Source organism: Pan paniscus, chromosome 5 (genome assembly GCF_029289425.2).
Source record: "Pan paniscus chromosome 5, NHGRI_mPanPan1-v2.0_pri, whole genome shotgun sequence".
Taxonomy (NCBI): domain Eukaryota; kingdom Metazoa; phylum Chordata; class Mammalia; order Primates; family Hominidae; genus Pan; species Pan paniscus.
Genome location: NC_073254.2, coordinates 48,858,455 through 48,870,142, shown reverse-complemented (window position 1 = coordinate 48,870,142; position 11,688 = coordinate 48,858,455). Strand labels below are relative to the sequence as shown.

The following is an 11,688-nucleotide window of genomic DNA, read 5'->3' as shown; positions in this document are numbered from 1 at the left end:
AAGTTTTGTATTTTTCATAGAAACGGGGTTTCACTATGTTGCCTAGGCTGGTCTCAAACTCCTGGGCTCAAGTGGTCTGCGTGTCTCAGCCTCCTAAAGTGCTAGGATTACAGGTGTGAGCCATCGCACTCAGCCTTTTCTCGCATCTTAAGGTGGAAATTTATATTATTGATTTTAAGCTTTTCCTCCTTTCTAATACTAGTTGAATCTATTTATATCCTTCTAAGCACTGCTGCTTCTTTTTTTTTTTTTTGCAGCGATGGGGTTTCACCATGTTGTCCAGGCTGGTCTCCAACTCCTGGACTCAAGCAATCTGCCTCTCTCAGCCTCCCAAAGTGCTGGGACTACAGGCGTGAGCCATTGCGCCCAGCCTCCTTTAGTTAAGCCTCATAAATATTGATATCAGTTAGAAACATTTTATCTTTTGTGACTTTTGTTTCATGGGTTACTTAGAGGTAGATTATTTAATTTACAAATATTTGAGCCTTTTCTAGATATCCTATTATGGTGTTTTCTAATTTAAGTCCTTTTCCCCATGAACATATTCTATGCAATTTCAGTCCTTTAACATTTATTGAAGCTTATTTTATGGACATGCTTATGGTCTATGTTGACAGATGTTCTTTCAGATTTTTTTTTTTTTTTTTTTTTTTTTTTTTGAGATGGAGTCTCACACCGTCCACCAGGCTGGAGTGCAGTGGCACGATCTCAGCTCACTGCAACCTCTCCCTCCCGGGTTCTAGCGATTCTCCTGTCTCAGCTTCCTGGGAGGCTGGGATTATAGGCACGCACCACCACGCCCGGCTAATTTTTGTATTTTTAGTAGACACGGGGTTTCACCGTGTTGGTCAGGCTGGCCTCGAACTCCTGACCTCAGATGATCTGCCCACCTTGGCCTCCCAGAGTGCTGGGATTACAGGCTTGAGCCACTGCGCCCGGCCGAGTATAATTTTTTTAAACAAATTTAAATGTACTACTTACCCATTATCTTCAAGGAAAGGACAGAATCCCTTGGTTAATGCTCCCTGAACAAAGACAAAGTAATTATTACTCAGTCAAGGGATCTGGGAGTAATCTTGTGGGCTCTTGAAACTAAACATGCCCATAGGCTGGGAGCAGTGGCTCATGCCTGTAACCCCAGTACTTTGGGAGGCTGAGGCAGAAGGACTGCTTGAGCCCAGGAGTTCGAGGCCAGCCTGGGCAACATGGTGAAACCCTGTCTCTACAAAAAAAATACAAAAGTTGGCTGGACGTGGTAGCGCTCCAGGCTGCATGACAGGCGCCTGTGGTCCCAGTTACTTGGGAGGCTGAGGTGGGAGCATCGCTTGAGCCCAGGAGTTCTAGGCTGCAGTTGAGCTGGCTGAGATTATGCCACTGCACTCCACCTTAATTGACACAGCAAGACCCTGTCTCCAAAAAACAATCAATCAAACAAAAAACCCCAAACAAACAAAAACATGCCCATAAAAAGTCAGGGTAAGGAATTAGAAACCAAAAGAAAACCTCCATCTATCTATTCATTCAACATTTACTGAACTCTAATTTTCTTTTCTTGAAGAGAGGAAAGTTTAATAGGCAAACAAACTATTAATAGCATCTGGTGTGCCCTGAGTGCTTGCTATGTGCCAGGGCCAAGTAGGTCTCTATTTTGCGGAAGTTAAAATATGATGTAATCGGGTGGTATGAACATTAAAAAAAATGTAATTGAGGTTACAACCAAGGTGTATTTGGTTTCAAATCCAGATCTTTTTGACTATGCTAAATACAAGCAAATTCAAAAAGGGGAATTAGCCGGCTGCTGTGGCTCACACCAGTAATCCCAGTGCTTTGGAAGGCCGAGGGTGGATAGCTTCGAGGCCAGGAATTCTGGACCAGCCTGGGCAACAAAATGTTAAATAAAAAATTTTTTAAAAATTAAATAAAAAAATTTAAAAAACAAAAAAGGGTATTAAACAACTCACAGACAGATACTGCACAGGATTTTTGGTACGTTTAGGGCATCTGCATGGTACTTGGTTTGTTCTGGGTTGCTGAGAACATTCACAGGTCATACACCAGTTTTCCTTTCTGGAGAGCTTCTGTCTGTATATCTTTTCCTGGAGAATCTGTTTGACATCCACAACACACACTCCTCATTTATTGCCAGAAACGATGATGTTTTATGATTTACATTATGTGTGTACACACACACGCACGCGCGTTCCTTTCTGGCCCTCTTGTTTACCATAAGAGGAAGCAATTACCTTTAGCATCAATAAAAGATTGCAGAATAAATATTTGTTCTTTGTAATGGGCGACATGCACCAGCCCCTAAGACATCCTGAGGTTCAGGCTATCAACGCAAAGTGCACACGCCTCCCATGCGCCGTTTCCTTGCAGTTCCAAATCCCAGATGTCTCAGGCTGCAGCTTCCGTTGCCTTTAACTACATCCTCCTTTTTCCTACAAACCTTCCCCCTCAACCCCTTCGAGACCGACCGGCAGGGCCCAGGGGCGGGTGGCATGACCTTGGTTCATCCTCGGCCGCGGAGACGCGGCGTGACCTTGGCCAAGTCCCCGATTCCCCATCCGCTGACTTGCGCGGCTGGACCGCTCGGTCTCCGCTCCGGCCGCTAGGCGTCCTGCGCCGCTGTTCTTATCTCCCCCGGCTTCCTCCGCGCGCCCCACCAGTTCTACGCCTACGCTGCCGGCGTAGCGGTCGCCTGGAGTCGCACGTCCCTCTCCTTTCAGATGCTGGTTTCCGCCGCGCGAACTGGGAGGGCGCGATTCGCGAACGCGGCCTGCGCTGCGAGCGCGCGGCCGTCCCGCAGGCCGGTGCAGCCTTACGCCGCTGACGCATCGCGCCCAAGATGGCGGCGCGGTCGTCGTCGGGGGTGGCGGCGGCAGAGGGGGCGGCGGCCCTGGCGGCAGCGGAGACGGCAGCCGTGACGGTGGCAGCGGCGGCGCGGGACCTGGGCCGGGGGGAATGAGGCGGCCGCGGCGGGCCAGCGGCGGAGCCGTGTAGCGGAGAAGCTCCCCCTCCCTGCTTCCCTTGGCCGAGCCGGGGGCGCGCGCGCACGCGGCCGTCCAGAGCGGGCTCCCCACCCCTCGACTCCCGCGACCCGCACCGCACCCCCACCCGGGCCCGGAGGATGATGAAGCTCAAGTCGAACCAGACCCGCACCTACGACGGCGACGGCTACAAGAAGCGGGCCGCATGCCTGTGTTTCCGCAGCGAGAGCGAGGAGGAGGTGAGGCGGCAGGCTGGGCGGCCCGGGGTCGTCGGGTCGCCGGCCCCTTCGGGTGGAGGCGCGAGGGGCGCGGCCGCCGGAGGAGGGTGTGCCAGGGCCGCCCGGCTCGGGCGGAATGAAGTTCCGATGGAATTTCCTGAGGCGAAAAAAGGGGGAAGGAGAAAGGACGTTGGGGCTGAGGGGAAGCGGGTTTGAGTGCGGCTGCACAGGGCGCGCCGGGCGGAGGGGGTAGCCGGCTTGCGGCCGGAGCGCTTCGGTTCCGCCGCCTGTTACCGGGGAGAGCGGCCGCGGGAGAAGGCAGTGGGCTGGGAAAAGTGCGGCTTTCGGTCCAGGCCAACGGCTTTGATCCTGGAAGGGCCGCTCCGCAGTTGTCAGCCAGGCACATGTGTGCGGAGGCCGGCGTGCACGAGGCGCGGGCCGGCCTTTGTGGCAGAGAAATACTGCACTTCATTGGCAGGTTTGGGGTTTGCCGAGGGATTATATGTCTGTGAGCCCAAAGCCGAGGGGTGGGGGTGGGGTGTCTTCGGAAGATTTAGGGCGTTGTGCATAAGCCACAGACAGCTGTTTATTTTACATTGCGCTGGGTAGCCTTTATGGTGTAGTCTGAGAAGAAAAGACATTTGATATAATAATCTTTGTGTGCTGAAAATGTTTCATATTAATTGGGAAGACCAAAAGCGGTATTTAACATTTTTGCCCTGACGTTCCTCCACTGCCTTGTGGGAAGACTCTTAGGATTAAATTAGCTAGGAAAATAATGTTTTAGAATCAGTTTCTTTTTATAATAGGTAGGGTACTTTAAAAAAAAATCTCGGCTTCCCAAAGCCGTTTCTGTGGTGATGAAGGGAATTCAGAGAAGCACATGTTTTGTAAATCCACAAAAGAGTAGCTGCTTTGGAAATTCATAAGATGCCTGTGGGAATGCATTTCTCGTGTGCATGGTGGTAAAATGGCAGTTAAACTGGAAACAATGAAGGACAGTGAAATCCAATATGTTATATTGGATTCAGCAGTGGGCTATGGTGGCAGGGCCGCAGTACAGTGCAGTGTCGAAATGGGGAAAGGAACTTGACCCGTTAGTTATGAAAAGAAGCTGTGGCGAAAGAGACAGATGGATTGCCAGGAGTTGCTGTCCAGAGGTATTTAGGAGGAAGTGGGAATTTGAATTACTGCCTGAAGAAAATTAGTAGTGAATTGTGTTGTTAAGGGATCCCATGTGTGCTCCCTTTCAGCAAAACAGAACGAAAGGAGATTTGGAAACGTATGCTTTGTATCCTACCATATATTGTAAAAGTCCCCAGAACAGATGCATTGTAATAGCTAACCAGGGCCGTGCTGTAAATTATATACTGTTTTGGAGTGCATATTTGAGTAAAGTAAAATTATTGGTGGTGCTTATTGCTCCAGAGCCTTTATTCTCTTCATTATCATATCATGTTATGGGAAATCAGATGGGATCACAGGCTCTTAACTGAAGGGAAAACTAATTAGCATAATAGCATGTCTTACTACACTAGTATGCGTAAATCTGTGAGCACCCCAATTATAAGTATAATTTAGTTGTACGAATGATGCAAGACTGTTTGTTTTTAAAAAATCACACCAGGCCGGGCGCGGTGGCTCACGCCTGTAATCCTAGCACTTCAGGAGACCAAGGTGGTGAGGCCAAGAGTTCGAGACCAACCTGGCCAACACAGACCCCCATCTCTAAATATAAAAAATAATAATAATAATAAATCATACTAGAAATAGAAAATGTATTTTTGATAAATTGAAAACTATAGATCATAAGCAAACTAGCAAAGGCTTAATTTTCCATTTTCTGTTAAATGTTTTGTTATGCACTGACATTAGCAACATTAATGTTGAAAGCTTACTTGTCTGTTTAGGCTACCTCACGGCATCTCACGAGTCAGAGCAGGCATAGGACTTGCCTTCTAGGAGCTTACTTTTTTTCTTTTTTTTTTTTTTGAGACAGACTCTTGCTATGTCGCCCAGGCTGGAGTGCAGTGGCCCCATCTTGGCTCACTGCAACCTCTGCCTCCCAGGTTCAGGCGATTCTAGGAGCTTGCATTTTTATTTTTAAAATTTTATTTATTTATTTATTTTTATTTATTTATTTATTTATTTATTTTGAGACGGAGTCTCGCTCTTTCGCCCAGGCTGGAGTGCAGTGGCGTGATCTCGGCTCATTGCAACCTCCACCTCCCGGGTTCAAGCTGTTCTCCCTGCCTCAGCCTCCCGAGTAGCTGGGATTACAGGCACCTGCCATAATGCTTGGCTAGTTTTCTGTATTTTTTTTTTTTTGAGACAGAGTCTTGCTCTGTTGCCCATGGTGGAGTGCAGTGGCACCATCTCGGCTCACTGCAAGCTCCGCCTCCCAGATTCACGCCATTCTCCTGCCTTAGCCTCCCGAGCAGCTGGGACTACAGGTGCCCACGACCACGTCTGGCTAATTTTTTGTATTTTTAGTAGAGACGGGTTGTCACCGTGTTAGCCAGGATGGTCTCAATCTCCTGACCTCGTGATCCACCCGCGTTGGCCTCCCAAAGTGCTGGGATTACAGGCGTGAGCCACCGTGCCTGACCTTTATTTATTTATTTATTTTGAGACAGGGTCTTACTGTGTCACCCGGGTTGGAGTGTAGTGGTGTGATCATGGCTCACTGCAGCCTCAGCCTCCTGTGCTCAAGCAATCCTCCCGTCTCAGCCTCCCAAGTAGCTGGGACTACATGCACAAGCCACCACATCTGGTTGATTTTTAAATTTTATGTAGAGACAGGGTGTATTAGTCCATTTTCACACTGTTACAAAGAAATACCTGAGACTGAGTAATTTATAAAGAAAGAGGTATAATTGACTCACAGTTATACATGGCTGGGGAAGCCTCAGGAAACTTACAATCATGGCAGAAGGCAAAGGGGAAGTAAGAACCTTCTTCACAAGGCAGCAGGAGAGAGAGGAGGGAAGGAGGAACTCCCAAACACTTGTAAAACCATTGGATTTCGTGAGCATTCACTAGCATGAGAACCGCATGGGGGAAACTCCCCATGATCCAGTTACCTCCCTCACTCAACACATGGGAGGGATTACAGGTTCCCTCCCTCCACAGGTGGTGATTACAAATCGAGATGAGATTTGGGTGGGGACACAGAGCCATAGCATATCACAGGGTCTCCCTTTGTTGCCCAGGCTATTGTCAAACTCCTGGGCTCAAGAGATCCTCCCATCTCAGCCTCCCAAAATGCTGGGATTATAGGCAAGAGCCACTTTGCCAGGCCAGGAGCTTAAAATTTTAAACTGTTAAAATGAGTTTCTTTAATGCATTGAGTTTCCTTTATTGAATTTCTTTTTGAACGTTGGTTAATGAGCCGAGGAATCATGCAAAGCTTTAAATTACAGATTCAGTGGGTGTTACAGCTAAAGCCTGGGAAGAAAAATAAAATGAGTGAAATACATCCATTTTAGATTTGTTCAGTTCAACAAACATGTATGAAAAACAACAAAAAGCATGTATTAAAGAGCCTGCTATGGCTGCAGCGCTGTGTCATGGAGAATCTAAATATTAGCATCCCTTCTTGCAGACAGAGTTGAGTAGTTTTAGATGAGATTCCTTAATTGGGAGGGATTTTGGACCACAGAATAATCTCTAGGGTGCTTTTCAACTCTCAGATTATATAATTATGTTGGAAGGGAAGTAATTTGTTAGTTCCAGGAGAACTTTTATGTTCTCAGTAGATGTGCCAGAAGCATTAGCTGCCACACATTGTGGGAATGTAAAATTCCAACCGAATAAGGCATTCAACCCAATTAAAAAAAAATTTTAATGGGCACTAATGGCCTTAATAAAGATAGAATAGTTTACAGAATATTATTAGCATTAATACAGTAGTAATATAAGTATAAATAGGACCTTGATTTATAAATTTAAGCAATGTCAAGAAGCATACATGGAATGTGAAGAAAAAGAGATGAAAATACAGCCATGTGTCGCTTAACGTTGGGGATACGTACTGAGAAATGCATCGTTAGGTGATTTTGTTGTTGTGTGAACCTCATAGAATGTACTTACACATACCTGGATGGTACAGCCTACTGCACATGTAGGCTATATGGTATAGCCTATTGCTCCTAAGCTGCAAAACTGTACAGCATGTGACTGTACTGAATAAATAGGCAGTTGTAATGCAGTAGTATTTGTGTATCTAAACATATCTAAACAAGCAAAGTACAGGAAAAATACGGTACAAAAAATAAAAAATGGTTCACCTGACCAGGGCACTTATTATGACTGGAAGTTGCTCTGGGTGCATCAGTGAGTGAGCGGTGAGTAAATGCGAAGGCCTAGGGCATTACTGTACACTACAGAAACACTGTACAGCTTAGGTTGCACTAAATCAAAAAATTATTTTTCTTCGATAATAAATTAACCTTAGCTTACTGTAATTTTTTTACTTTATAAACTTTTACATTTTTTAACATTCTGACTCGTTTGTAATACTTAGCTTAAAACACATTGTACAGCTATATAACAATATTTTCTCTTTCTTTCCTGTCATACTAAAATCACTTTTTTTTTTTTTTTTTTTTTTTAAAAAGAGATGAGATCTTGCTCTGTTCCCCAGGCTGGTCTTGAATTCCTGGGCTCAAGTGATCCTTCCACCTCAGCCTCCCAAGCAGCTAGGACAACTGGTGTATGCCGCCATGCCTGGCTAATGTTTTCTTCATTATATCTTTATTCTAGAAACTTTATTTAAAAATATTATTTAGTATTTGTTTGTTTTACTTTTTGTTCCTCTGGCTACCCATATTTTACTTTTTAAGCTTTTTCTTTGGTTGAAAACAAAGACACAAACACACATTAACCTAGGCCTACACAGGGTCAGGATCATCAGTATCACTGTCTTCCACCTCCACATCTTATCCCACTGGGAGGTCTTCAGGAGAGTAACAGGCGTGGAGCTATCATGTCCTATGATAACAATCCCTTCTTCTGAGACTGTTTTACAATTAACTTTTTAAAAAAATAAGTAGAGAGAATACACTCTAACATAACAATAAAAAGTACAGTATAGTAAATACAGAAACCAGTAATAGTCATTTACTATCAAGTATTATGTACTGCACATAATTGTATGTGCTACATTTTGTTGTTGTTGTTTTGAGACAGGGTCTTACTCTGTTGCCCAGGCTGGAGTATAATGGTGTGATCACAGCTCACTGCAGCCTTGACCTTCTGGGCTTAAGCGATCCTCCCACCTCAACAAGTATCTGGGGCTCCAGGCACATGCCACCATGCCTGGCTAATTTTTGTATTTTTTTGTAGAGATAGGGTTTCGGCATGTTGCCCAGGCTGGTCTTGAACTCCTGGACTAAGGCAATCTGCCTCCTCAGCCTCCCTAAGTGCTGGGATTACAGGCATGAGCCACCGTGCTCAGCTGTGCTAGACTTTTATATGACCGGCAGCACAGTAGGTTTGATTGTGTACTCACCATAAACACATGAGTAATGCATTGTGCTGTGACACCACAGCTATGATGGGATAGGAATTTCTCAACTCCATTATAATCTCTTGGGACTACTCTTGTATATGTGGTCTGTAGTTGACTGAAATGTTATATAGTCCATGACTATATTAGAAGGTAATAGATCATGGGTAGCCAAACCTATCATTCTAGGTTTTTTTTTCCCCAGCCTCAGAAAACTTTATTTATAGACCAGCAATGAGAGGCTGAAATTCTGATCCAGGTTAGGATGTGTCAACATAGCAAATTTATTGAACACTCATTGAGTGCCAAGTTCTGTGATACTGTTATGAAGGAGACAGACATGCAGGGAGCTTAGAGTCTAATGGGAGAGATGGAAGAACAAACAGACCAAACAGCATAATGAAAATGATTACCTTTTCTTTTTCTGGCTTCTCTTCTTGTTGACAAACAAAAATTAACAGGAAAAAACCTCCCACTTAAAAAGTTGTACTGATTGTTATTGGTATGTTGATAACATCTTTAAATTGGGTATTTGTGGTAACTAATAATAATTAAATAAAAGAAACTGATATACAGTTTCTTAACCAACCACCACTTTAACCAGCTTGGTACACTGAATGCTTGGCTGTTACACAGCAGGCTGCTGGGTCTGGTGTACCCCAACCAGGTGGCCTCCCAGCTGCCAAATTGTGTGATTACAATTAGTTACCTTTATTCCTTTATCTGTTTATGTTCATTGTACTTGTTATTGTAATTGTGCAACTTAACCAGTGAACTTTGAGTTCAGAAAAGAACAAGGCTCAGCATGGTGGCTCACGCCTATAATCCCAGCACTTTGGGAGACCAAGGTGGGCGGATCACATGAGCCCAGGAATTTGAGACCAACCTAGGCAACATGGTGAAACCCCCTCTTTACTGAAAATACAAAACTAGCCAGGCACAGTGGTGTGCAGCCTGTAGTCCCAGCTACATGGGGGCTGAGGCACAAGAATTGCTTGAACCCAGGAGACAGAGGTTGCAGTGAGCCAACAGCACGCCACTGCACTCCAGCCTAGGTGACAGAGTAAGAGTCTGTCTCAAAAAAAAAAAAAAAGAAATTACTGCTCACTTATATGGACAAACAAACTGAGAAGACTGGAGAGGGGATCTTAAAAGTCTAGAAGGACTCTGCACATAGATTACTTCATGAATGTTTTTAGGTTTTTGTTCTTTATAAAAACTAGGACTGGAAAACATAGGTCATTGATTATGGATGTGGCATATGAAAGAAAGACAACTTAACAATTCAACAGTAGACTCATACTCAAAACAAGATCTTGGCCCTACAAAGATTAGCAGATAACTACATGTTTATATACATATAAAAGATTTATTTGCTAATAATATGTAATATGGTCTTGAACTCCCGACCTCAGGTGATCGCCCGCCTCGGCCTCCCAAAGTGCTGGGATTATAGGCATGAGCCACTGTGCCTGGCCATATTTTTTATTTTTTGTAGAGATGAGGTCTCATGTTTCCCAGACTGGTCTGGAACTCCTGGCTCAAGTGATCCTCCCTTCTTGGCCTCCCAAAGTGTTGAGATTATAGGCATGAGCCATCACATCTGGCCTGATTATTTAATATTTTCATTTGCTTCCTCTTTGCACATAATATATAATTAGTAATATATAAAGTATGTATATATAAATGTATATTTATCTGCTAATCTTTGTTCTTAGGGCCAAGATCTTGTTTTGAGTTTTTTTTTTTTTTTGGAGGCAGGGTCTTGCTCTGTTGACCAGGCTGGAATGCAGTAATGCGATCTCAGGTCACTGCAGCTTCCACCTCCCAGGCTCAAGTGATCCTCCCACCTCAGCCTCCCAAGTAGATGGAAGTACAAGTGCCTGCCACCTTGCCCAGCTATTTTGTGTGTGTGTGGAGACAGGGTCTCACTATGTTACTCAGGCTGGTTTTGAACTCCTGAGCTCAAGCGATCCTCCCACCTCAGCCTCCCGAAGTGCTAGGATTACATGCGTGAGACACCACGCCCAACCTACATTTATATTTTTTAATCAACCATATCCTTTACTTGATACTTTATCATACACTGTGTGGAAGACTGTAACTTCTTGAGTAAGATTTTATAATCCAAAATTGGGTAATATGATATTCATCTGTCATATTATTCAACTTTGGCCCTGCTAAAGTACTTCCAGTGAGATTGTCCCTCTTCCCCCAGCCTTTCCTTTTTTAGAGCCTCTGTGAGGAGAAGTGAGAGACAGGGATGGGCTTGTTTGTACTCTTAGAAAGGCCAAATGATACAGAACATACAACAAATGACATCACCGTGCCTAGGAAAGTTAAAGCTGCTCCTAACGGGTCTGTTTTTACCCAGGGAGAAAAATGACTACTAATAGGATTGTGTGAGTTAGATTTCCCTGTGCCTTAAAGCTGTTTTAATAAAGAAAGGATGAAGCTGTTCCTAAGTTGTTAGGTTCGTTTGTTGTACTTTTCCACTAGAAGCCCTATATCTCTTGGCAAAGGGGAGCTGCTTCACATTTTCTCAGATCCTTCAGCTCACCAGGTTGGAACGGAGAGATGATTGACATTGGAGCTCTTCAGTGGGCAGAGACTGGTGGCCTGTTTGTCTGTAAAATGCCCCAGAGGAGCAGGTGGACTGACGTCTCTGCAGACTACACCTTCCAGCAGGCTCTAGAGAAGAGAGTAAGACACAGGTAGCAATCCCAGAGGCAATAATCATGACAAAGGGCTTCCAGCAGATCCCAAGGTGGTTCGGGAGTCCTTTTGTAACACATCTTGGTCACCGTTCAATATTACATTGCTCTAAGATCACGATGGGTTCATTGATCCCGTCATGACTGGACATTTCTGCTCCTCATTTCTCAAAATCTTTCCTGGAAGCTTTTTTCCCCTGCTTTCCCTTCTGTTTGCCTAATACCAGTTAGTCATGTCTTCCATTACGTTATTTTTT

At 44.7% G+C, this 11,688-nt stretch overlaps 1 protein-coding gene and 1 long non-coding RNA gene across 2 annotated transcripts in view; both read left to right on the top strand.

Annotated features, from left to right (window-relative positions):
* Nucleotides 1-2,822: 2,822 nt before the first annotated feature.
* NUDT3 (nudix hydrolase 3) overlaps nucleotides 2,823-11,688 on the top strand; it is a 111,943-nt gene continuing 103,077 nt past the window's right edge. The window contains exon 1 of the mRNA XM_008960613.4: nucleotides 2,823-3,229. Within this exon, the coding sequence (XP_008958861.1) occupies nucleotides 3,131-3,229 (99 nt within the window). The 5' untranslated portion in view covers nucleotides 2,823-3,130. The remainder of the gene's footprint in view (nucleotides 3,230-11,688) is intronic.
* Nucleotides 3,237-11,688, top strand: part of LOC117980572 (uncharacterized) — a 50,369-nt gene continuing 41,917 nt past the window's right edge. The window contains exon 1 of the long non-coding RNA XR_004671952.3: nucleotides 3,237-3,686. This is a non-coding gene — a long non-coding RNA (uncharacterized LOC117980572). The remainder of the gene's footprint in view (nucleotides 3,687-11,688) is intronic.